This window comes from Tachyglossus aculeatus, chromosome 4 (assembly GCF_015852505.1).
Source record: "Tachyglossus aculeatus isolate mTacAcu1 chromosome 4, mTacAcu1.pri, whole genome shotgun sequence".
Classification (NCBI taxonomy): domain Eukaryota; kingdom Metazoa; phylum Chordata; class Mammalia; order Monotremata; family Tachyglossidae; genus Tachyglossus; species Tachyglossus aculeatus.
The window spans coordinates 87,188,018-87,215,709 of record NC_052069.1 but is presented as its reverse complement, the minus strand read 5'-3'; the positions used below and the strand labels follow the sequence as shown (position 1 = coordinate 87,215,709).

General features: G+C 43.4%; 1 protein-coding gene across 2 annotated transcripts in view; it reads left to right on the top strand.

Moving 5' to 3' along the window:
- The first annotated feature begins 3,385 nt into the window (after nucleotides 1-3,385).
- Nucleotides 3,386-27,692, top strand: part of CPQ (carboxypeptidase Q) — a 389,493-nt gene continuing 365,186 nt past the window's right edge. Inside the window, exons 1-2 of one of the 2 annotated variants that reach the window (XM_038745090.1) lie at nucleotides 3,386-3,460; nucleotides 22,541-22,641. In XM_038745090.1, coding sequence (XP_038601018.1) covers nucleotides 3,399-3,460; nucleotides 22,541-22,641 — 163 coding nt within the window. In that variant the 5' untranslated portion in view covers nucleotides 3,386-3,398. Of the gene's footprint in view, nucleotides 3,461-22,540; nucleotides 22,642-24,132; nucleotides 24,191-27,692 lie in introns of those variants that run through there. The other variant, XM_038745091.1, reaches the window with a different exon arrangement.

The following is a 27,692-nucleotide window of genomic DNA, read 5'->3' as shown; positions in this document are numbered from 1 at the left end:
AAGCTGGCACAAATTTTCACATTTTGTCTGTGAACAAGTCACTCCTCTCCTCTTTAAAAGAAGCCTCTAGCTCTTCTAGAGGGGAACAGATTCCCTACTCTGGTTTCTTCTTTGTTGGATCCTGGACCACTGTACCATTAGATCATAGGGCTTTAGGCATGTGATTTTGAATGGTTGGTAGATTGGGTTTTGGGGAGGGAATGTCTCAGTTTTCCTTTTTTTGTATTTGCATCTAGCAGGACCTCAATACTGGGAGTCAAAACAGATCACAATTCAGTGGCTGAGAAGATGTGTCTAGATTTTTCTTTCTTTTATGGTGGCAAAGACATCCCTAAATATGTAGATACTGGTTTTGTGTCAAGAGAAAATCCCCTTTTCTATATTTGGTTCTAAGGCTTAAATGGTGAAATGGTGCTGTGCTCCTGAATTTGTTCTGTAACTAAAGATGCATTAGACAGCCTCTTCTTCTCAATCAGTCCCAAAAGACATCTGAGATCTTGACCTGGATGAATTTGTTGCACAGAGAGTATTGAGTTACCATTGGTAATTCAATGCCCTCCATGGAAGTCAGTGTAGGTGGTAAGGATGTTTTATCCCTTTCCTACCTCTTTCATCCTCTCCCGTTTTCTACCCTCTCAGTGTACCTTCAGCAGTTTTTTTTTGTCTGGTGCCATGGAAAAGTTTGGTCATTTTACCCATAATTCAAAATGTTAGCTGTTCTTCATTTTGAGACATTCCTGCATTACCTACTGGGTAATTTCAGTCCCAGTGTTTATTATAGTTACTGTTGCTAGACAGCATTCACTGTAACCTCATTCATATCTTTCTGAAACATTTTTTTTCTGTCGGGCATACACTCGCAAGATGTAAACTTGGCCCCACAGTGACATTTTTGGGAAAAGTTGACCAAAAATCTCGTCATCCCAGTTTTGAGGCATGGGGGACAATTGGGCAGCCATGAGAGTATTCTCATTTTTAATGGCTAAAACTGAAACTGAAACAATCCTTCAAGTCAATCCCTATTTCATTCTTGGTAATTAATTATTAATCTGTAAGGTTGTTCCCCAGCCAGACGTATTTGTGGGGTCATGCATTAGACAGCACGCGTTGTACCCCTAAAGTATTGTAGGGATATAACCTGGCATATACCTGACATATATCTAGAGGTATCCCTACAATTTCCATTAAAAAACTGGTTAAAACTTCTGTTATCTGATCAGCTTGTTATATGAACTGAAGTCAATGTGCCCACCAATTCTACTGCATCATCAATCGTATTTATTGAGCGCTTACTGTGTGCAGAGCACTGTACTAAGCGCTTAGCACTGTACTAAGCATGATGCTCTCCCAAGCACTTAGTACGTACAGTACTCTGCACTCACTAAGCACTCAATAAATACCATTATTCATTCATTTATTCAATCGTATTTATTGAGCACTTACTGTGTACAGAGCACTGTACTAAGCGCTACAGAAGTACAAGTTGGCCACATATAGAGATGGTCCCTACCCAACAGTGGGCTCACAGTCTAGAAGGGGGAGACAGAGAACAAAACAAAACATATTAACAAAATAAAATAAATAGAATAAATATGCACAAATAAAATAAATAAATAAATAGAGTTTATTAATTAAACTAATCAATTAAATTATTGATTAGCTAACTAAGGAAGATTTTAAAAACAGGAAGCAAAGGCAGGTTAGCCAACAGCTAAATAACATCTATTAGCCAAAGTTTTAATATTCTGAACTAGTCTCAGCCCATTTGTACTTCTGCTTGATCTTCTTTCCTTCCAGACAAGTCCCCTGCCTCCTCCTCCTCCCAAGCCCTAGGCGGGCTATGGATTAGGATTTTGCCTTTGCATCAGTGAAGGGCAACTCTAAGGATATAAGTGTTAGGCTCCTAAGTGGGGAAAGTGGTCTCAACTCTCAGGCTAAAAATGGTAGAACACTCAGTTCTTTAGTAAAACTAAATTGCCATTTACAGGAAAATCCAAAAAGCAAAAGAGCAAGTACAGAAAACTCAGATAATTTAGACATTTAATAGTATATTAAATTGAACCCTTTTATTGGATTTGTGTTTCAGGTGAGCTTGGATCTTGATGTTATTCAATTGAATTTCTGTAGCATGTTGTATTTTGCAATAAGTGCTGTGGAGTAATTTCACTTTCACTACTCCCATGAAATAATGAATTGTTATTATCTTACCTAATAAAGTATGCATTTGTTTTTTTCAAATTCATCTTATTCCTCCTCATGCAGAATTTTTTTTTCAAGTTCCTCCACAATTTGGAGCCTGGAGAGCTATGATAGGGTTGTTACTGGATGGAAGAATTATGAATTGAGATGAGTAAGACATAGTCACAGTATTTTGTGTCCACTTCATGCAGAGTCATACTAGATATTCATGTTCCTTTTGGGGAGGGATCATGGCTATGAATTCTGTTATATTGTACTCTTCCCAGTGCTTAGTACAGTGCTTTTCATACAGTAAGCGCTCAGTTCATACCATTGATTGTTTGAACAATTATTAATAATAGTTATGGCATTTGTTAAGCACTTACTATATTCCAGGCACTGTACTAAGTGCTGGGGTGGATAAAAGCAAATTAGGTTCAGCACAGTCCCTGTGCCACGTGGGGCTCACAGTCTCAACCCCCGTTTTACGGATGAGGGAACTGAGGCCCAGAGAAGTGAAGTGCCTTGCCCAAGGCCACACAGCACACAGGTAGAACCCATGACCTTCTGATTCCCAGGACCATTCTCTATCCACTACGCCATGTTGCATCTTCCACTATGCCATGCTGCTTGAATGATACTACAAGAGAAGGATAAGATTAATGATAAATACTGGTGTAGTAGGGGAAGTCTTGGATCTTTATTCATAAACTGACCTAAGCAATTTTAGAAAAGAAATTCAGATTTTTTAATGTTATCTATTAGGCACTTATTATGTGCCGGGTGCCATACTAAGCACCGGGGTAGATACAAGCTAATTCATTCATTCAATTGTATTTATTGAGCACTGACTGTGTTCAGAGCACTGTTCTAAGCACCTGGGAGAGTACAATATAAGAATAAACAGAAAATTTCTCTGCCCACTTCAGGTTGGACATAGTCCATATCCCACCTGAGGCTAGTAATTTGTGGGCAAACTTCATGAATCACAGTCCTTCAGGAAAGTGGCCTATTTGATTTTAAGACATGAGCTATCGGGCTAGCAAATCAATGTCTGGGAGTTATGATGTATAACTCATCTATATTTCATCGCTGAACAAAAATATGGAACTTGTAAGTATATTCAAGAAGGGAAAGCTCTTCAAGCCAAAGGAGCCAAAGCAACTGGAGAGGACCCCCTAAGAAGCTTAGGCACTGCAGCAGCCAAAAAGACTAACTGAATGCTAGACATCATCAGAAAAGAGACCAAAAACAAAACCAAAAGCTTCAGTATCAAACCACGGTAAGTCCATACCTAGAGTATAGAATATAGCAGCATGTGATAGTGGATAGAGCACGGGTCTTGGGAGTCAGAAGGTCATGAGTTCTAATCCCAGTTGCCTGCTCTGTGTCCTTGGGCAAGTCGCTTCATCATCATCATCATCATCAATCGTATTTACTGAGAGCTTACTGTGTGCAGAGCACTGTACTAAGCGCTTGGGAAGTACAAATTGGCAACATATAGAGACAGTCCCTACCCAACAGTGGGCTCACAGTCTAAAACGGGGAGACAAAACCAAACATACTAACAAAATAAAATAAATAGAATAGATATGTAAATAAATAAATAGAGTAATAAATATGTACAAACGTATATACAGTGATATATACATATATCACTTCTCTGGGCCTCAGTTCCCTCATTTGTAAAATGGGGATTGAGACTGTGAGCTCTATGTGGTACAGGGACTGTGTCCAACCTGGTTTGCTTGTATACACCTCAGTGCTTAGTGCAGTATCTGGCACTTGGTAAGAGCTTAATAAATGCCACAATTATTATTAATTATTAAGGACAGTAGAGTTGAAGGTAGTAATGATAATCGTGCTATTAATTCAGAGCTTACTTTGTGCCAAGCAGTGTACTAAGTGCTGGGGTAGATGCAAGATAGATCCAACATGGGGCTCACAGTCTAAGTAGGAGGGGAACAGGCTTTGAGTCCCCATTTTTCAGATGAGGGAACTGAGGCACAGAAAGTGACTTGCCCAAGGTCACACGGCAGACAAGTAGTGGAGTCAGAATTAGAGCCCAAGTCTTATGACTCCCAGGCTTGGGCTGTTTCCAGCAGGCCATGCTGCTTCTCAGAGCATGAGTAAGACATAGTCACAGTATTTTGTGTCCACTTCATGCAGAGTCATACTAGATATTCATGTTCCTTTTGGGGAGGGATCATGGCTATGAATTCTGTTATATTGTACTCTTCCCAGTGCTTAGTACAGTGCTTTTCATACAGTAAGCACTCAGTTCATACCATTGATTGTTTGAACAATGATTAATAATAGTTATGGCATTTGTTAAGCACTTACTTACTAAGCACTTCTCAGAAGGTACCGAGAAAGGTGACCTTGAGGATCAGTGCAAATAATAATAATAATAATGATGGCATTTGTTAAGCACTTGCTATGTGCAAAGCACTGTTCTAAGCGCTGGGGGGGAATACAAGGTGATCAGGTTGTCCCACGTAGGGCTGCCAGTCTTAATCCCCATTATACAGATGTGGTAACTGAGGTCCAGAGAAGTGAAGTGACTTGCCCAAAGTCACACAGCTGACAAGCGGCGGAGCCGGGATTAGAACCCATGACCTCTGACTCCCAAGCCCGGGCTCTTCGATCCGTTAGAAGGGGAGGCAGCAAGATACGCAAGAGACCACAATCAATGCTGAAACTGGGCAACCTAAAACAAGGGACAAGGGGACAGCTTTGGCTGGTGGACCACCATGAAACACTGCAGCCAACAAAGGACTGATTCTTAGGAGAGGCAGCTTTCACAGGATTGTGAGACAAAGGGGCAAAAGTGAAAACAGTGCCGGGGGCTGCAAACCACAAAAATAGGAGTACAGCAGTGATGATGATGATGGTATTTGTTAAGCGCTTACTGTGTGCAGAGCACTATTCTAAGTGTTGGGATAGATACATGGTAATCAGGTTGTCCCACGGGGGGCTCACAGTCTTAATCCCCATTTTACAGACGAGGGAACTGAGGCACAGAGAAGTGACTTGCCCAAAGTTACACAGCTGATAAGTGGCGGAGCTGGGATTAGAACCCATGACCTCTGACTCCCAAGCCCGGGCTCTTTCTACAAAGCCACGCTGCTTCTCGTGGACAGGCTTTGTGTGTGTGTGATGTGTTTGAAACTTTGTCTCCTCCTTCTAGACTGTGAGCCCGTTGTTGGGCTCTATATGTTGCCGACTTGTACTTCCCAGTCGCTTAGTACAGTGCTCTGCACACAGTAAGAGCTCAATAAATATGATTGAATGAATGAATGAACTTTGGAGCCACTTAGAGATGGGGGAGTGGATGTCCAATTTTGCTAATAAGGTTTTTGCAGAGCAAGAATTCACTGCTCACCTTATGGCTCAGTGGAAAGAGCATGGGCTTGGGAGTTAGAGGTCATGGGTTCTAATCCCGGCTCTGCCACTTGTCAGCTGTGTGACTTTGGGCAAGTCACCTCACTTCTCTGGGCCTCAGTGACCTCATCTGTAAAATGGGGATTAAGACCGTGAGCCCCATGTGGGACAACCTGATCACCTTGTATCCTTCCCAGCACTTAGAACTGTGCTTTGCATGTAGTAAGCGCTTAACAAATGCCATCAGTATTATTAGGAGGCTCAAAAATGTGTTCTGTTTTAGCGGGTTTAGTGTGGAAAGGGCTGTCTTTCAGTGTGTCACACACATACGCAACACTGGCAAAAGTACAAAGAGTAAAATAAGGTGAAAGAGGGCTGGTATTTCCCTTTTTTCGTATTTTCCTTAACTTTGCAGAGTCTCTTTGACCCATTTGACTATTTTTTCTGTCTGTGGCAAAAGGCCATACGACTTTCCATGTTACTATATTCAGTCACCCAGCCAAGCTCTTTGCAGATGATACGGCGCAGAGATGGTAACGCCTGTAAATCACACCAACTAGAATAATTCAGCTCTCCTTTCCTTTGTTTCCCCTCATATAGGAAACAATCCATGTCAGTCCAAAGCTTCTTCAGTGTTTCAGATTTGTGACATAGTGTGTGTGTGTAACTGGTATCTGGGGAACCCAGAGGGTGAATGAGGACTTTTAAATGCTACTTACTGCTAAACAACAACAAAAATAGCTACAGAAAACTGTACAATCAACCACAAGTGGCCTCCCGTCTGGCATTCATTCTCCACCGGGGAATGACAGGTACCACAGCATTGGAATCAGTTGCATTTAAACACCCTCTTTTTTAAACCCTAATAACCATGCTCCACATAATACAGATGGTATCTTGGGCCGAAGAGAGAAGCATGTGCCATGTCAGTTTGCAGGGGAATGTGTCTGCTGTTATATTGTATTCTCCCAAGCGCTTAGTACAGTGCTTTGCACACAATAAATGCTCAATAAATATGATTGATTGAATGAATGAATGAATAAACTGTAAGATCACCTCTAGACTATAAATTTACTATGGGTAGGGAATGTGTCTGCTAATTCTCTTGTATTGTACTCTCCCAAGTGCTTAGAACAGTGCTCTGCACAAAGTAAGTGCTCAGTAAATACCACTGATTGATTAGTTGACAAGTGTCAACTAACTTGTACATATTTACTATTCTATTTTATTTTGTTAGTATGTGTTGGTTTGTTGTCCGTCTCCCCCTTCTAGACTGTGAGCCCGCTATTGGGTAGGGACCATCGCTATAGGTTTCCAACTTGTACTTCCCAAGCGCTCAGTACAGTGCTCTGCATACAGTAAGGGCTCAATCAATACGACTGAATGAATGAAGAATGAATAAAGTGTCAAAAAGAAAGCGCTTGTTCTGTTTCCATGAAAGCACAGGGTGAACCTGGGTTCTAATCCCGGGACTGACGCCCGTCTGCTGTGTGAACTTGGGTGTGTCAATTAAATTTTTTGTGCCTCAATTGTCTCATTTGTAAAATGGGGATGTAGACTGTGATCCCCATGCAGGACATGGACTGCGTCCAACCTGATTAGCCTGTATCATCATCATCATCATCAATCGTATTTATTGAGCTCTCACTGTGTGTGCAGAGCACTGTACTAAGCGCTTGGGAAGTACAAGTTGGCAACATATAGAGACAGTCCGTACCCAACAGTGTATCTACCCCAGTGCTTAGTGCAGTGCCTGGCGCATAGTAAAACACTTAACAAATACCATAAAAAAAATGGGGGTAAGATACAAACTCAAGGAAAAGAGCAGAAGCCAGTACCTGAAGAGGCACTTTAATTCTTAAAGAGTAATTAGTAAGAAAAACACTAAATGAAAAGCCCTGTATTTATATATTCTTTTTGTTTTTGGTTACCCATTTTTCTTTTGCAGTTCCATTGTTTTCTTTTTAAAAGTTCATATTTGCTAGGCTTTTAGGTTCTGGTTTTACTTTAATGCTGGCTGTTCTATATCTGTAATTCCCTTCTTTACTAATGTCTGTCTCCCCCACTAGAATGTAACCTCACTGTGGGCAGGGAACGTATCTACCAACTCTGTTACGTTGTACAATCTCAAGTGCTTAGTACAGTGTTCTGCACACAGTAAGCACCCAATAAATATGATTGATCGATTGACTATAAAGGAAATAAAAATGTGATCCTTCCTTCTCCCCTACTCTGCTGTCCTTGCTAAAGCCAACCTGTCTGTATTACACTTAAGTGGTTAATGTCTGCCAATACCTAAAATTTAACATGTCCAAAACAGAACACATCTTCGCACTTGCCTTTCCCACCAATGTAGACTATCTTCCCTCTCTCAAAAGCCCATAATCTTGGCATTATCTTCGCTCTCATATTCAACCCATATATTCAATCCGTCACCAAATCCCATCGGTTCTACCTTCACAGCATCACTAAAATCTACCCTTTCCTCTCCATCCAGACTGTGCCTACAGTACTCATTCATTCATTCATTCAATCATATTTATTGAGCGCTTACTCTGTGCAGAGCACTGTACTAAGCGCTTGGGAAGTACAAGTTGGCAACAGATAGAGACGGTCCCTACCCAACAGTGGGCTCACAAGCACTTATCCTATCCTGCCTTGATTACTGTTGATTTGCCTCCTTGCCGATCTCCTTTCCTCCGCTCTCTGCCCTCTCTAGTTCACACTTCACTGCAGCCTGGATCATTTTTTTAAAAAACACTTTTAGAAGCAGCATGGCTCAGTGGAAAGAGCCTGGGCTTTGGAGTCAGAGGTCATGGGTTCAAAACCTGGCTCCACCAATTGTCAGCTGTGTGACTTTGGGCAAGTCACTTAACTTCTCTGTGCCTCAGTTACCTCTTCTGTAAAATGGGGATTAAGACTGTGAGCCCCCCCGTGGGACAACCTCATCACCTTGTAACCTCCGCAGTGCTTAGAACAGTGCTTTGCACATAGTAAGTGCTTAATAAATGCCATTATTATTATTATTATATCCCCACTTCTCAAGAACCTCTGCGTCAAACAGTAACTCCTTACCATCGGCTTTATTAATTCATTCATTCAATAGTATTTATTGAGCACTTACTGTGTGCAGAGCACTGTACTAAGCGCTTGGGAAGTACAAGTTGGCAACATATTCATTCATTCAATTGTATTTATTGAGCACTTACTGTGTGCAGAGCACTGTACTAAGCACTTGGGAAGTACAAGTTGGCAACATAAATAAACGGTCCCTACCCAACAGTGGGTTCACAGTCTAGAAGGGGGAGACAGACAACAAAACAAAACATATTAACAAAATAAAATAAATAGAATAAATATGTACAAGTAAAATGGAGTAATAAATATGTACAAACATAGATACATATATATAGGTGAAACTCAATCATCTCACCCCCTCCTACCTTACTTCATTTTTCTCATTCATTCATTCATTCATTCAATCATATTTATCGAGCGCTTACTGTGTGCAGAGCACTGTACTAAGTGCTTGGAAAGTACAATTCGGCAACAGATAGAGACAATCCCTACCCAACAAGAGGCTCAAAGTCTTGAGGAGAAGGGGATAATAAATAATAAATGCCATCATCATTATTATTATTATATCCCCACTTCTCAAGAACCTCTGCGTCAAACAGTAACTCCTTACCATCGGCTTTATTAATCCATTCATTCAATCGTATTTATTGAGCGCTTACTGTGTGCAGAGCACTGTACTAAGTGCTTGGGAAGTACAATCAATCAATCAATCGTATTTATTGAGTGCTTACTGTGTGCAGAGCACTGTACTAAGCGCTTGGGAAGTACAAGTTGGCAACATATCGAGATGGTCCCTACCCAACAGCGGGTTCACAGTCTAGAAGGAGGAGACAGACAACAAAACAAAAACACATTAACAAAATAAAATAAATAGAATAAATATGTACAAGTAAAATAGAGTAATAAATATGTACAAACATATATACATATATATAGGTGGCACTTAATCATCTCACCCCCTCCTACCTTACCTCATTTTTCTCCTACTACAGCCCAGACCACCCGCTTCTCTCCTCTACCTCCATCTTCCCCACTGTGCCCTGAGAAGTAGCATGGCTCAGTGGAAAGAGCCCGGGCTTTGGAGTCAGAGGCCATGGGTTCAAATCCCGGCTCTGCCAATTGTCAGCTGTGACTTTGGGCAAGTCATTAGAGAAGCAGCGTGGCTCAGTGGAAAGAGCCCGGGCTTTGGAGTCAGAGGTCATGGGTTTGAATCCCGCTTCACCACATGTCTGCTGTGTGATCTTGGGCAAGTCACTTAACTTCTCTGGGCCTCAGTTTCCTCATCTGGAAAATGGGGATTAAGACTGTGAGCCCCACGTGGGACAACCTGATCACCCTGTATCCTCCCCAGTGCTTAGAACAGTGCTTTGCACATAGTAAGTGCTTAACAAATGCCAATTATTATTATTATTATTATCTCTTCCATCTCAACACCGCTTCCATCTCATAACTCCCTCCTCCTCCATGTATGCCAGACCGCCACTCTGTCCACCTTAAAGCCTCATTAACGTCACATCTCCTCCAAGAGGCTTTCCCCAGCTGAGCCCTCTCTTCCCTGACTCGTTCTCCCTTGGATCTGTATGCTTTGAGTACTGAATAATTCACCCCAACCTCAGCCCCCAGCCCATACATACACATCTATTATTTATTCATATTAATGTCTATCTCCTTCTATAGACAGTAAGCTCCTTGTGGGCAGCATATATGCCTACTAACTTTGTTGTATCCTCCCTAGTGTGGCCCCCAGAGCACAGGCCTTGGAATCAGAAGAGTCTGGGTTCTAATCCTGGCTCTGCCACACGTCTGCTGTGTGACCTTATTCGAGTCACTTCATTTCTCTGTTCCTCAGTTACCTCATCTGTGAAATGGAGATGAAGACTGTGAGTCCCATGTGGGACAGGGTCCGTGTCCAACCTGATTAGCTTGTATCCACCCCAGCACTTAGAACAGCGCCTGGCACAAAGTAAGTGCTTAACAAATACCATCACTAAGTGTGCAGTGTGATATTCTTCATGCAGTAAGCACTCAGTAGATACCAGTGATCAGTTTATGAGAAACTGGCGAGGCCACGACAGTATCTGCAGCTGCTACCTCTTATAGAGGCATTCGTTACCAGGGTCATCCCAAGGGCAGCAGGGGCACTTGGGCGAGAGTGTGGATGACTCATTGCAAGGCCTCACCCATGCTACAAAAAACAGCTGTTCCGACTGGCAGGGCCCCTTTCCCAAATCCTAAAATACAGCTTTATGAACCCTGGCACCCCATTCTGGTGCCTTACTCTGCACACTGTAAGCACTCAATAAATACCACTGATTGATTGTGGAGGGAGAGGCTGCAGTGTCACCAGACGGCATGCACGGTGACTCGGTAGGGCAGAGTGGCCTACAGGGAAATCACGGTCTGGAGAGTCAGAAGACCTGGGTTCTCATCCCGGCTCTGTCAGTTGCCTACTATGTGACTCTGGGCAAGTCCACTTAACTGCTCTGGCCCTCAGTTTCCTTCTCTGTAAAATGGGGATTTGATACCTGTTCTCCCTCCAACTTGGATAATAATGAGTTAAGCACTTACTATTTGCAAAGCACTGTTCTAAGTGCTGGGGGAGATACAGGGTTATCAGGTTGTCCCACGTGGGGCTCACAGTCTTAATCCCCATTTTACAGATGAGGGAACTCAGGCACAGAGAAGTTAAGTGGCTTGCCCAAGGTCACACAGCTGACAAGAGCTAGGATTCGAACCCATGACCTCTGACTCCCAAGCCCGTGCTCTTTCCACTGAGCCACGCTGCTTCTTGCTTCTCACTTCTCGCTGCTTCTTGGATTGGGGACTAACCCAGTGGAGGACAGGGACTGTGTCCAAGTGGATTATCTGTCATTTATTTATATTAATTGGTGCTCAGTTACCTCATTTGTAAAATGAGCATAAAGAAAGTGTACCCCAATTGGGCCATGAACTATGTCCAACCTGATTAACTTGTATCTACCCCAGTAGAGAAGCAGCATAGCCTAATGGAAAGAGCCCGGGCTTGTGAGTCAGATGTCATGGGTTCTAATTGCGGCTCTGCCACTTATCAGCTGTGTGACTTTAGGCAAGTCACTTAACTTCTCTGTGCTTCAGTTACCTCATCCGTAAAATGGGAATTAAGACTGTGAGCCCTACATGGGATAACCTGATTATCTTGTATCTACCCAGTGCTTAGAACAATGCCTGGCACTTAGTAAGCACTTAATGAATACCATCATTATTATTATTATTTAGTAGAGAGCCTGGCACATAGTAAGTGCATAACAAGCAGCATGGCTCAGCGGCAAGAGCCCGGGCTTGGGAATCAGAGGTCATGGCTTCTAATCCCGGCTCCGCCACATGTCTGCTGTGTGGCCTTGGGCAAGTCACTTAATTTCTCTGAGCCTCAGTTACCTCATCTGTCAAATGGGGATTAAGACTGTGAGCCCCCTGTGGGACAACCTGATCACCTTGTATCCCCCCCAGCACTTAGAACAGTGCTTTGCTGATAATCAATCAATCGTATTTATTGAGCGCTTACTGTTTGCAGAGCACTGTACTAAGCGCTTGGGAAGTACAAGTTGGCAACATATAGAGACAGTCCCTACCCAACAGTGGGCTCACAGTCTAAAAGGGGGAGACAGAGAACAAAATCAAACATACTAACAAAATAAAATAAATAGAATAGATATGTACAAGTAAAATAAATGAATAAATAGAGTAATAAATATGTACAAACATATATACATATATACAGGTGCTGTGGGGAAGGGAAGGAGGTAAGATGGGGGAATGGAGAGGGGGACGAGGGGGAGAGGAAGGAAGGGGCTCAGTCTGGGAAGGCCTCTTGGAGGAGGTGAGCTCTCAGTAGGGCCTTAAAGGGAGGAAGAGAGCTAGCTTGGCAGATGGGCAGAGGGAGGGCATTTCAGGCCCCGGGAATGACGGGGGCCAGGGGTCGATGGCGGGACAGGCGAGAACGAGGTACGGTGAGGAGATTAGCGGCGGAGGAGCGGGGGGTGCGGGCTGGGCTGGAGAAGGAGAGAAGGGAGGTGAGGTAGGAGGGCACGAGGTGATGGACAGCCTTGAAGCCCAGGGTGAGGAGTTTCTGCCTGATGCGCAGATTGGTAGCCACTGGAGATTTTTGAGGAGGGGAGTAACATGCCCAGAGCGTTTCTGGACAAAGACAATCCGGGCAGCGGCATGAAGTTTGGATTGAAGTGGGGAGAGACACGAGGATGGGAGATCAGAGAGAAGGCTGATGCAGTAGTCCAGATGGGATAGGATGAGAGCTTGAACGAGCAGGGTAGCAGTTTGGATGGAGAGGAAAGGGCGGATCCTGGCAATGTTGCGGACCTGAGACCGGCAGGTTTTGGTGACGGCTTGGATGTGGGGGGTGAATGAGAGAGCGGAATCGAGGATGACACCAAGTTTGCGGGCTTGTGAGACGGGAAGGATGGTAGTGCTGTCAACAGAGATGGGAAAGTCAGGGAGAGGGCAGGGTTTGGGAGGGAAGACAAGGAGTTCAGTCTTGGACATGTTGAGTTTGAGGTGGCGGGCAGACATCCAGATGGAGATGTCCTGAAGGCAGGAGGAGATGCTAGCCTGGAGGGAGGGGGAGAGAGCAGGGGCAGAGATGTAGATTAGGATGTCATCAGCGTAGAGATGATAGTTGAAGCCGTGGGAGCGAATGAGGTCACCAAGGGAGTGAGTGTAGATTGAGAAGAGAAGGGGACCAAGCACTGAACCTTGGGGAACCCCCACAGTAAGGGGATGGGAGGGGGAGGAGGAGCCTGCAAAAGAGACTGAGAATGAATGACCGGAGAGATAGGAGGAGAACAGATGCCATTATTATTATTATTATTATCATCATTAAAAAAAAGGAGAACAGGTATTAAAACCCCATTTTGCAGATGAGGAAACTGGGGCACCGGGAGAAGAAATGACTTGCCCAAGAGGAAAGTGGCAGAGTTCCAGGTCAGTGCTCTTTCCACGAGGCCACGCTGCCTTGTGATAGATGAAAGCCTCTCTTCCACCTCAGTCTATCTCCAGCAGTCATTCACAACATAGCATTGGTTTTATCTGTTGGGAAATGCTTCCATCTGCTCTCCTCACCGTGTCAAGGGATCTTCCCCATCCAGAGCACTCCTGCACATATCTTTATTCTCCATTGCTTCCTCCCATCTTTGGCCTATTGGAGAGAGCATCGGACTGAGAGTCAGAAGTACCTGGATTTTAATCCCGGTTCTGCCGCTTGTCTGCTGTGTGACCTTGGACAAGTCACTTCCCTTCTCTGAATCTCAGTTACCTCATCTGTAAAATGGGGATTGAGGGGGAAGGGCCAAGTGGGACAGGGACTGTGTCCAACCTGATTTTCTTGAATCCACCCCAGTGCTTAGAACAGTGCTCAACACATAGTAAGCGCTCAACAAATACCATCATTAATTTACTTTAGTGTCTGTTTCCCCTGCTACATTATAAGTCCCTTGAAGGTAGGGGTCTTGTCTACGAACTCTATTGTATTACACTCTCCCAAACCTTTAGTATGCTGTTAGGCACAAAATAATTGCTCAGTAAATAGTGGTGATAGATCAGTTGCCCCCTGATATCATTGCTTTTGGGCATCTCTACCTCCTTCCCTTCCCCACAGTACCTGTATATACGTTTGTACATATTTATTACTCTATTTATTTATTTATTTATTTATTTATTTTACTTGTACATATCTATTCTATTTATTTTATTTTGTTAGTATGTTTGGTTTTGTTCTCTGTCTCCCCCTTTTAGACTGTGAGCCCACTGTTGGGTAGGGACTGTCTCTATATGTTGCCAATTTGTACTTCCCATGCGCTTAGTACAGTGCTCTGCACACAGTAAGCGCTCAATAAATACGATTGATGATGATGATGATGATGTTGTCTAGGAGCTTTTTATGATCCTGCATTAGAAGAAGGATCTGGGACTCCAAACTGGAGAGGAAAGAAAATAGAAACATATTTAGTTTGTTTTGGATTTTTTTCTGGTTCTCTCATTTAATAATAGTAATAATAGTATTTGTTAAGCGCTTACTATGTGCCAAGCACTGTTCTCAGCACTGGAGTAGATACGAGGTAATCAGGTTTTCCCACATGGGGCTCACAGTCTTAATCCCCATTTTACAGAGGAGGTAACTGAGGCCCAGAGAAGTTAAGTGGCATGCCCAAGGTCACACAGCAGACAAGTGTCAGAGGTGAGATTAGAACGCACATCCTCTGACTCCCAAGCCCGTGCTCTTTCCACTGAGCCTCACTGCTTCTCTTTCTTCTCATATCTGATATCCTTAACTAGACTGTCTCTAGCTTATCTTCCTAATTACTTTTTAATTTCCTGCTCCCGAATATGTGTCATACCTCCTTTGTTCCCCTCTTCCCTGGAAAGAATGTTCTGTGATAGCTTTCTTGGTTGTATAACGCTGCAGACTGCATGGCGAAGTAGTAATTTCATGGCTCGTTGCGTGCAGGGAATGTGTCTCTTATATTTTACTCTCCTAAGCAGTTTGTACAGTGTGCTGCACATGGTAAGCACCCAATAAATACAACTGATTGAATAATTAAAGTTCTTTTCACTATACTGAGTAAACACTTTCGAGTAGCTGTTTTAGCCCAGTTAGCTGATCAATATGGGGCTCTCTCTGGTTCAACTTTTTTCTCTTACTAAATCTGATTAATTTATGACTAGAATATGTGAGAATCGGCACATTATTTTCCCTGTTAATGCATACAGAGCTGAATTTCCTGTTTAAGCGATTGCAGCAGGAGATGCTTCAATCTCCTTGTGCATGAGAGTAGAAGGTGCAATCAAATCAATCAATTAAACAATCACATTTATTGAGCACTCACTGCATACAGAGCACAGTACTGAGCACTTGGGAAATAATAATAACAAGAATTATTATGGTACTTGTTAAGTGCTTACCATGTGTCAAGCACTGTTCTAAGTGTTTGGGTAGATTCAAATTAATCAGTCCCTGTCCCAGATTGGGATCACACTCTTAATCCCCATTTTTTCCAGATGAGGTAACTGAGGCCCAGAGAAGTGAAGTGACTCGCCCAAAGTCACACAGCAGACAAGTGGCAGAGTCAGAATTAGAACCCATGACCTTCTGACTCCTAGGCCCGTGCTGTATCCGCTCCACCATGCTAACAAAGTTGGTAGACGCATTCTGCCCACACTGAGCTTACAATCTACAGGGTGAACTGTCATAGCATAAGTCCGGAGGTACACTTGGCAAGTGTTTATTCCACCGTGCTAAAAAGAGCAACAATTTCAGGGCAAAGAGCAAATATTGGGAAATATGCAAAGGTCCTGTAACTGAAGAGGGAGTATATACAAGATGACAATGTGTCATTGGCATTTTCAAAAGGAGCATAATCATGAGGCCCACATCTCAGCATGAGGCAGCTAGGGGCAACTGGTCACCCCTACCTCTGGCCCGTAATGCCCTCCCTCCTCAAATCTGCCAAAAAATCACTCTTCCCCCCTTCAAAGCCCTACTGAAGGCTCACCTCCTCCAAGAGGCCTTCCCAGACTAAGCCCCCCCTTTTCCTCAGCTCCCTCTCCCATCCGCATCACCTCAACTCACTCCCTTTGCTCTCCCCCAACCCCAAAGCACTTACGTATTTATGTGTATATGTATAACTCTATTGATCCCTGTATACTTGTTTTGATGTGTACCTATCTATAATTTTATTGATTTATATTGATGCCTGTTTACTTGTTTTGATGTCTGTCTTCCCCCTTCTAGAGTGTAAGCCCTATGTGGGCAGGGATTGTCTCTTTTTATTGCTGAATTGTACTTTCCAAGTGCTTAGTACAGTGCTCTGCACACAGTAAGCACTCAATGAATACGAGTGAGTAAATGAAGGAATGGTTTTACCTGTTGCTACATTTAAAGGTATTTGAAAGAGGAGGCAGGGTGTATCTCTATATGTTGCCAACTTGTACTTCCGAAGCACTTAGTACAGTGCTCTGCACACAGTAAGCGCTCAATAAGTATGATTGATTGATTGATTGTGGAATAGGGTACTTCAATCAAATGGAGAGGATGATGGGAATGAGTAAAGCTTTTCTTAAAGAAGCAGTGGCACCCAGAGGAAAAAGCACAGGACTAGAAGCCAGGACTCTTGACACCTGACTCCCATACTAGCCTGCACTGTGACCATGGGCAAGTCACTTAACTTTTCTGTGCCTCAGTTCCCTCATTGGTCATTCTCCCCTGCCCCACCATCAGCCTCTGGCCCTCGTCCTACCTCTTGGCCTGGAATGACCTTCCTCCTCACATCCAGCGTGGCTCAGTGGAAAGAGCACGGGCTTTGGAGTCAGAGGTCAGGGGTTCAAATCCTGGCTCTGCCAATTGTCAGCTGTGTGACTTTGGGTGAGTCACTTAACTTCTCTGTGCCTTAGTGACCTCATCTGTAAAATGGGGATTAAGACTGTGAGCTCCCCGTGGGACAACCTGATCACCATGTAACGTCCCCAGCACTTAGAACAGTGCTTTGCACATAGAAAGCACTTAATAAATGCCATTATTATTATTATTATTATTTGCCAAACTAGCACAGTTCCCCCTTCAAAGTCCTACTGAATATTCACCTCATCCAAGAGGCCTTCCCAGACTGAGCCCCCCTTTTCCTCTGCTCCTCCCCCCCATCGCCTCGACTCTCTCCCTCTGCTCTATTCCCCTCCCCACCCCACAGCACTTGTGCATATGTGTTCATATTTATTATTCTATTTATTTTATTAATGATGTGTATATATCTATAATTCTATTTATCTATATTGATGCTATTGATGCCTTTCTACTTGTTTTGTTTTGTTGTCTGTCTCCCCCCTTCTAGACTGTGAGCCCATTGTTGGGTAGGGATTGTCTCTATCTGTTGCCGAATTGTCCTTTCCAAGCACTTAGTACAGTGTTCTGCACACAATAAGTGCTCAATAAATATGATTGAATGAATGAATGAATAAAATGGAGGTTAAATATGTCTTCTCGCTCCCCCTTAGTCTCAGCAGAGCTTCGTGTGGAACAGAGGCTGTCTCATATTTGATTGTATTGCATCTACTTCAGTCTTAGCACAGTGCTTGACACAGTACGTACTTAAGAAATAAAATAATTATCATTATTATATTATTATTATTACTGTTATTATTACCCTAGTGCTGGAGTCGAAATGGAGTGGGGGGATGGTGTCTTGTAGGAAGAAAATGGTCAAATGTCTCAATATCAGCAAATTGTCAGATGCATCGATATTGTATTAATGGAGCACTGAACAACATATTTGGGACATATGGAGGATCGTTTGAAGCTTATGACGTGGACTTATATCGATGCACATTTGATACTTCAGTGTAAGAGTAGATGTAATAAACACAGGTGCATAAATGAGTAACCAGAAACAGGTAGTCCAAGAGTGTTGAGATGGCTGCAGGGATGGCACAGCTGGAAAGTTAATCAGGGAGAAAAAGGACATGGAACATTACGGAGGGAAGATAAACTCAAGGTTTCCAGATGGCGAATAGCTACAGAAGAAGAAAAACGTATGTAATTGTAGTGGAACATTTTCCACTTTCTGTGAGTCTTGATGCTACGAAGATGCAGCACTTCTGACTCCTGGGGACTCAGTGCTGAAATTGGGGGCTGTAGGGATGTTATTTCAGTGATTCCGAAAGCAGGTCTTTCCTATCTGGGGAAATCTCTTATTACCTGTTCTTCCTCCTACTTAGACGGAGAGTTCCATGTGGGAGAGGGAAGATGTTCAACTTGATTAACTTCTATCGACCCCACATCTTAGAACAATGCATCTTACATAATGCTTAATGAACAAAATAATAAAATAAAAAAGCAAATGCCATAATAACACCCAACTGAACCAAACCCTCCCAGATTCACTCGCAAACTTTCTGTTCACATTTCAAGATGAAATATTTTCTTCACACGTTCCTTGTATGTAGTTTTTCCCATTGAAACTCCCCACAAATCCAAGCCCCCAAATCGCCTTCTGTTGCTGCAACTCCATGAAACTTTCAAGCTTCTACTACAGCTGTCATAAACCCATGTCTCCTCATCCACTGATAAACCCTTCAGGCATCACAGAAAGGCATGACGATTGCCTTCTGATTATGGTAGGGCTTTCTGATGTAATCTGTTGCTCTCCAAAACTTTTGCTGAGGAGAATTAAATGGGAAGCATTTGAGAAATTCACGGATTTAGCAGGCCTGCAGATAATTAAGGTCCTATTAGTTTGACCACATCATTTCCTCATTTCATTTCTCTTAACCATGCAAGTGCATTGTGCATTTGATTTTCACCTAACCCCTGCTTTCTACATTTCCCCCCATAAGAAAACAATGATTGAGCTATTAAAAGAAGCAGCATTGGCTAGTGGATAGAGTATGGGCTTGGAAGTCGAAGAACATGGTTTCTAATCCCAGTTTTGCCACTTGTCTCCGGGGTGACCTCGGACAAGTCGCTTGACTTCTGTCTGCCTCAATTACCTTGTCTGTAAAATGGAGATTAAGACCTGGAGCTGCATGTGGGAAATGGACTATGTCCAGTTTTATATCTAACCCAGTACCCCAGCTTCTTAAAACAGTCTTGTCTTATGCTGTTGAGTCATCTCCGACCCATAGCGACTCCATGGACACATCTCTCCCAGAACTCCCCACTTCACCTGCAACCATTCTGGTAGTGGGAACATGATAAGTGCTTAACAAATAACATGAAAAGGTAATTTTTTTTTTAAATCCAGCAGGATTGGAGTAGGGACAAAGGTGCACCATGAAGGACTCCACCCGGCTGGAGGGTCTATGACAGTTTGGGGATCTTTTTAGCCCCATGTGGTTTTACACTTTGCTGCACTGTATGAACAGCTGCAACCCACTCTAGTACATAAAGGCTTCTGCTAGGAGGCCGCATTGCCTACCTAGCTAATCATAACAGTGCTCTGCACATAGTAATTTCTCAATTCATTCATTCAGTGGTATTTATTGAGCGCTTACTGTGTGCAGAGCACTGTACTAAGCACTTATAAGTACTACTGATTGATTACTCATCATTGTAGTATATGTTTTTAGACTGTGAGCCCACTGTTGGGTAGGGACTGTCTCTATATGTTGCCAACTTGTACTTCCCAAGCGCTTAGTACAGTGCTCTACACACAGTAAGCGCTCAATAAATACGATTGATGATGATGATGATGATGATATGTTAAGCATTTATTCTAAGCCAAGCACTGGACTAAACTCTGTACTAAACAAGATAATCACATCAGACGCAGTTCCTGCCCCTCATGGGAAGCAATGTGGCCTATTGGAAAGAGCAAGGGACTGGGACTCAGAGGATCTAGGCTCTAATCCCGCTCTGCCACTTGTGTGCCATGTGACCTTGGATAAGTCACTTAACTTCTCAGTACTTCAGTTACCTCATCTGTAAAATGGGGATTAAAACTGTGAGCACCATATGGGACATGGACCATGTCCAACCTGATTAGTTTGTATCTGCCCCAGCGCTTAGTACAGTGCCTGGCACATAGTATGCGCTTAACAAATACTGTTAAAAAAACAAATAAAAATGGGTCTCGCAGTCTAGGTAATAATAATAATAATGATAATGATGGCATTTATTAAATGCTTACCATGTGCAAAGCACTGTTCTAGGCGCTGGGGAGGTTACAAGGTGATCATGTTGTCCCACGGGGGGCTCACAGTCTTAATCCCCATTTTACAGATGAGGTAACTGAGGCCCAGAGAAGTGAAGTGACTTGCCCAAAGACACACAGCTGACAATTGGCGGAGCCAGGATTTGAACCCATGACCTCTGACTCCAAAGCCCATGCTCTTTCCACTGAGCTGTGCTGCCTGGGGAGAAGACTTAATAATAGTAATTATTATGGTGTTATGGAATCTCCATTTTGCATATGAGAAAACTGAGGCATGGAGAAATTAAGTCACTTGCCCAAGGTCACCCAGCAAACAAAGCGGAGCCTGGATTAAAATCCAGGCCTCAGAATTCCAGGCTTAAACTAATCAATTAATAATATTAATAATAATAATGATAGCATTTATTAAGCACTTACTACATGCAAAGCACTGTTCTAAGCACTGGGGAGGCTACAAGGTGAACAGGTTGTCCCACCGGGGGCTCACAGTCTTAATCCCCATTTTACAGATGAGGTAACTGAGGCCCAGAGACGACTTGCCCAAAGTCACACAGCTGACAATTGGTGGAGCCAGGATTTGAACCCATGACCTCTGAGTCCGAAGCCCGTGCCCATTCCACTGAGCCACGCTGCTTAGGGAGAAGAGTTAATAATAGTAATTACTATGGTGTTATGGAATCTCCACTTTGCATATGAGAAAACTGAGACTCGGAGAAATTAAGTGACTTGCCCAAGGTCACCCAGCAAACAAAGTGGAGCCTGGATTAAAACCCAGTCCTCAGACTTCCAGGCTTAAACTAATCAATTAATTAACTAGGGTATTTGTTAAGTGCTTACTATGTTGTAGGCACTGTACCAAGTGCTGGAGTGGACACGAGCAAACTGGGTTGAACCCAGTCCATATCACAAGTGGGCTCAGAGTCTCAATCCCCACTTTGCAGATGAAGTAACTGAGTCCCAAAGAAGTGACATGAGTCACCCAAGGTCCCACAGCAGAGAAGTGGCAGAGCCAGGATTAGAACCCATGACCTTCTGCCTCATAGGCCCATGCTCTATGCACTACGCCATGCTGCTTCTTGGCCCCACTGATCTAGCAGTGCAGTTTAGTGGAAAGAGCCTGGGCTTGGGAGTTAAAGGTCATGGGTTCTAATCCTGGCTCTGCAACTTAACAGCTGTGTGACTCTGGGCAAGTCACTTCACTTCTCTGTGCCTCAGTTACCTCATCTGTAAAATGGGGATTAATAATAATAATAATAATAATAATAATGGCATTTTTTGTGCATATTTATTACTCTATTTATTTTACTTGTACATATTTACTATTCTATTTATTTTATTTTGTTAATGTGTTTTGTTTTGTTGTCTGTCTCCCCCTTCTAGACTGTGAGCCCGCTGTTGGGTAGGGACCGTCTCTAGATGTTGCCAACTTGTACTTCCCAAGCACTTAGTACAGTGCTCTGCACACAGTAAGCGCTCAATAAATACGATTGAATGAATGAATATTAAGCACTTACTATGTGCAATGCACTGTTCTAAGCGCTGAGGAGGTTACAAGGTGATCACGTTGCCCCACGTGGGGCTCACCCTATTTTACAGATGAGGTAACTGAGGCCCAGAGAAGTGAAGTGACTTGCCCAGAGTCACACAGCTGACAGTTGGCAGAGCCGAGATTTGAACCCATGACCTCTGACTCCAAAGCCCGGCCTCTTTCCACTGAGCCATGCTGCTTCTCTTAAGACTGTGAGCCCCATGTGGGACAACCAGATTACCTTGTATCTACCCCAGTGCTTAGAACAGTGCTTGGCACATAGTAAGTGCTTAACAAATACTATCATTATTATTATTATTATTATTAGTCTGGGCCTGAGCGGACAGCCAGGGGCGGTGCGGGGCTGACTTGTGACCGGAATCCAGATCCGGGTGGAAAGGGAAGCAGCGTGGCTCAGTGGAAAAGAGCCCGGGCTTTGGAGTCAGAGGTCATGGGTTCGAATCCCGGCTCCGCCACATGTCTGCTGTGTGACCTTGGGTAAGTCACTTCTCTGAGCCTCAGTTACCTCATCTGTAAAATGGGGATTAAGACTGTGAGCCCCAGTTGGGACAACTTGATCCCCTTGCATCCACCCCCAGCACTTAGAACAGTGCTCTGCATATAGTAAGCGCTTAACAAATGCCATCATTATTATTATTATTATTATTATTATTGTCTCCAGCTGCATCGTTTGGATTCCCAGTGTAGATGCCCCTGCTCCCGCCACCCCCGCTCTCCGTTTCCGGCCTAGTATATCAGCCTCGTCCGCCTTGGTCCCCTCAGGTGAGGACATAGACTTTTAGACTGTGAGCCCACTGTTGGGTAGGGACTGTCTCTATATGTTGCCAATCTGTACTTCCCAAGCGCTTAGTACAGTGCTCTGCACATAGTAAGCGCTCAATAAATACGATTGATGATGATGATGATGACATGCCCTCTCCTTGAGGGACCCTAGTCCTGAGGATTAGCGAAGCCAGACATAGCTAGCCAATGCCATGGCGCTGCGATACCACTGCATTAATCTCCGCCAGCTGTGTAGTTAATCTTTCCCCAGGCCACAGTCTACTTCGGCAAATCCGTTCGCATCCCTCCCTTCCTCAACCTCTTCCGCTTTCATCGCTCCACCTCCGGGTTGTAACTATCCACCAAGACCGATGTAGTTATTTTCAATTTTGGATTGAGTCATTGCCCTTTTGAAAAAGCCATTATTTCTTGCTGCATTTTCAGTTTGTTTTGGAATTTTTTCTCCGGTTCTCTCCTTTCTTCTCATATCTCTGAAATCCTTAACTAAGCTGCCTCTATCTTATCTTCCTAATTACTTTTTAATTTCCTGCTGCTGAACATATGCCATGCCTCCTTTGTTTCCCTCTTCCCTGGAAAGCATGTTTTGTGAGTGCTTTCTAGGTTGTTTAATGCCGCAGACTGCCTGTTGAAGTAATAATTTCATGGCTCCTTGGGGACAGGGACTGTGTCTACCATCTCTGTTATATTGTTTCTCTGCTAGAGAAGCAGTGTGGCTCAGTGGAAAGAGCACAGGCTTGGGAGTCAGAGATCATGGGTTCGAATCCCATCCCCCAAGTGCTTAGTACAGTGCTCTGCACGCAGTAAGCGCTCAATAAATACGATTGAATGAATGAATCTCCACCACTTGTCAGCTGTGTGACCTTGGGCAAGCCACTTAACTTCTCTGTGCCTCAGATACCTCATCTATAAAATGGGGATTAAGACTGTGAGCCCCACGTGGGACATCACCCTGTGCTTTGAACAGTGCTTCACACACGGTAAGTGCTTAACAAATACCATTATTATTATTATTATTATTATTATTATTATTATTATTATTATCCTCTCCCAAGCACTTTGTACAGTGTGCTGCACACAGTAAGCATCCAATAAATACAACTGATTGAATAATTAAGGTTCTTTTCACTGTACTGATTAAACACTTTCGAATAGCTGTTTTAGCCCAGTTAACTGGTCACTATAGCTCTCTCTGGTTCAACTCTTTTCTCTCACTAAATCTGATTAATCTATAACTAGAAGACTGTGTGAGAATCAGCACATTATTTTCCTTGCTAATGCATGCAAAGGTCCTGAATTTCCTGTTGCAGAGATTGCAACAGCAGATGCTTCAATCTCCTTGTGCATGAGGGTGGAAGGTTCAGTCAGTCAATCGAACAGTTCTATTTAGTAAGCATTGACTGTGTGCAGAGCGCTGTACTAAGCGCTTGGGAGAGTACAGTGTAACAATATGAGTTGGCAGACACATTTCCTGCCCACAGCAAGCTTACGGTTTACAGGGTGCACTGTCATAAGTATGGACATCCATTCGGTAACTGTTTATTCTACGGTGCTAATTGGAGCAGTGATTTCATAGTAAAGATCAAATGTTGGGAAATATGTGAAGGTCTTATTTTAATTGAAGAGGGAATATATAAGGGTTGATGATTTTTGAAATATCAAAAATTGGGGAAGGGAATGATTTCTTTAGATGATTGCCGATGATTTTCTTATGAGATCTGAAGGCTTTGTGGAGCAAAGGCCTGTTTACGGTGAGATCCTGAATGAATAGTTCTGCTTTTGAGTAACTTTGGAGAGTTGGTGAAAGCCAAGAAAGGGGAACAGCGTGTTCTGAAGGAAATTACTAATGTCTCTACCAGTGTGTGCTTTGGAACATGTTATTAACCAGTTCTGGGGAAGGTACATGGGAAAATCATACCGTTTAAAAATAACACTGTTATTATTACACTCAGCCTTCTGTAACTCTTGTTAACCAATAGTAATTAAATCTCCAAATTTCTATGCAAGTCTGTGAATCTAGGTTGAAAGCCCTCTACCCTTTGTCTCAATCAGTAAGTTCTATGCAGTACTCTCTTTCTAGGGAAGAGGTTGTTTTGACCTTTTGTGTATTTTCAGTATTACAGGATTCAAGACAAACGTTTCAAATTCTTACTGCTAGAGATAAATCTTTCCCAATGCTGTTTACGTGCTTAGGATTAACTATTTCATATTCATTTTGTTTTGTTTAATTTTTTCTCTATTTGAGGAACATCTCAAATCTTAACCCTTTCTTCCTAAAATCTCCTTGTTTGGGAATTTGCAGTTTTTTTTAAAAGGGTGCATGTTGCATTCACTTTATGTGCATAGTTAAATGAGGTGAATATTCAATAATTATCATATTAATAATTAATGAAATGAATAATTAATAGTATGCATGCCACCCATAAATATATGAGTGGCGAGCACATTAACGATGTGATAGTGTATCCACTTGTGATTTCTTTTTTTATGTGAATGTGTACACATTTTCTAGGTGTACCCAAATTGCAAAAGCCTACTGGTCATGCATTAGCTTTCTATACATTCTCATTGACATGGGTGGTAGCCCCTCCAGCAACAACCAACCAATCAGTGGTATTTATTGAGCACTCACTATGTGCAGAGCACTGTACTCTGCACTCAGGAGAGTACAGAATGACAGTTGATAGACATGTTCCCTGCCCACAAAGAGCTTACAGTCTAGAGTGGGAGACAGACATTAAAATAAATTATAGTTATATACAGCAACGCTGTGGAGCTGAAGGTGGAATAAATATTAAACGTTTAAAGAGAACAGATCCAAGTACAGAGGTGCCACTGAAGTGAGAAGGAGTAGGGGAAATAAGGGGTTGGATGAGGAAAGCCTTTTGGAGGGAATGTATTTGTTAAGAGCTTTACATGTGCCAGGCACTGTACCAAGCGCTGGGGTGGTTACAAGCAAATTGGGTTGGACACAGACCTTGTTCCACATGGGGCTCTCAGCCTTAATAAGGCTTTAAAGGTGGGGAGAGTGATGGTTTGTCGATATGAAGGGGGGACTTCCTAGGCTAGAGGATGGATGACTGCATCAGCCTTCTTTCTGTTCTCCCATCCTCCTGTCCCTCCCCACTTCAGTCTATACTTCATGCTACTGCCCGGATCATCTTTGTGCAGAAACACTCTTGGCATGTTACTCCCCTCCTCAAAAATCTCCAGTGGCTGCCAGTCAACCTACACATCAAGCAAAAACTCCTCACACTCGGCTTCAAGTTTCTCCATCACCTCGCCCTCTCCTACCTCACCTCCCTTCTCTCCTTCTCCAGCCCAGCCCGCACCCTTCGCTCCTCTGCCTCCTCTAACCTCCTCACTGTACCTCGTTCTTGCCTGTCCCGCCATTGACGCTCGGCCCACATCCTCCCCCTGGCCTGGAATGCCCTCCCTCTGCACATCCCCCAAACTAACTCTCTTCCTCCCTTCAAAGCCCTACTGAGCACTCACCTCCTCCAGGAGGCCTTCCCAGAGTGAGCCCCCTTTTTCCTTTCTTCCTCCCCATCCCCCTACCCTACCTCCTTCCCCTCCCCAAAGCAGTTGTATATATATTTGTACAGATTTATCACTCTATTTTACTTGTACATATTTTTTTTTTGGTTAATGATGTACATATAGGTTTAATACTATTTGTTCTGATGACTTTGACACCTGTCTACATGTTTTGTTTTGTTGTCAGTCTTCCCCTTCTAGACTGTGAGCCCGTTGTTGGGTAGGGACCGTCTCTATATGTTGCTAACTTGTACTTACCAAGTGCTTAGTACAGTGCCCTGCACACTGTAAGTGCTCAATAAATACGATTGAATGAATGAATGAATAAATTTAGGCGAGGGGTTGGCACCACTGTAGATAAGTTTGGGCTATGGTAAACAGGTTGGCATTAGAGGAGCAAAGTAAGTAAGTTGTACTAGGAAGTTAGCAAGGTAAGGTTTGAGGGGGCAAGGTGATTGTGGTCTCTAAAGATGATGGAAAGGAGTTTCTTTTGGATGTGGAGGTTGATGGGCAACTAGTGGAAGGTCTTTAGGAGGGGAGACACATGTTCTGAATGTTTTTGTCAAAAAATGATTCAGGCAGCAGAATGAAATACAGATTGGAATGGGGAAATCTCTTTCTTCTGTCTGAGGCAGGGAGGTCAGTGAGGAGGCTGATGCAGCATTCAAGATGGGTTCTAAGTGATACGATCACTTAGGAAAGGGCAGAAGTGGAACCGACAGGATATGATAGATTGAATACACGGGTTGAATAAGAGTTGAGTCTAAGATATGGCCAAAGATACAGACTGTACTACAGAAGGTGGTTACTCTGTCTACAGTGATGGCAAAGGGTTTGTGTGGGAAGATGAGGTGTTCTGTTTTGTACATGTTAAGCTTGAGATATTGGCAGGACATCTAAGTAGAGAGGTCCTGAAGGTAGGAGAAAACGTTTGATGCGGAAAAGGAGATCTGTGTTGGAGATGTAGATTTGGGAATCATCTGGGTAGAGATGGTAGCTGAAGCCATAGGAGTGAATGAGTTCTCTGAGGGAGTGAGAGTAGGATAGAAAGAAACACGGGACTGATCCTTTAGTGACTCTCAGAGTTAGAGGATGGGAACCAGAGAAGGAGACCATGAGAGAGATGGAGATTGAGTAGAAAGAGAGATAAGAGGAGTACCAGGTGAGCACAGCACTGGGAAAGCTAAGCAGATGGTCCACAGTGCCAAATGCAGCTGAAAGGTCGAGGGGGATTAGGCTGGAGTAAAGGCTGTTGGATTCATTCATTCAGTTGTATTCATTCATTCATTCATTCATTTAATCGTATTTATTGAGCACTTACTGTGTGCAGAGCACTGTACTAAGCACTTGGGAAGTACAAATCGGCAACATATAGAGGCGGTCCCTACCCAACAACGGGGAGGTCATTGGTGACCTTTGAGAGAGCAGTTTCCATGGACTGAAGGGGTCAGAAGCCATATTGGAGGAGGTTAAGGAGACAATTGGAGGAGAGGAAG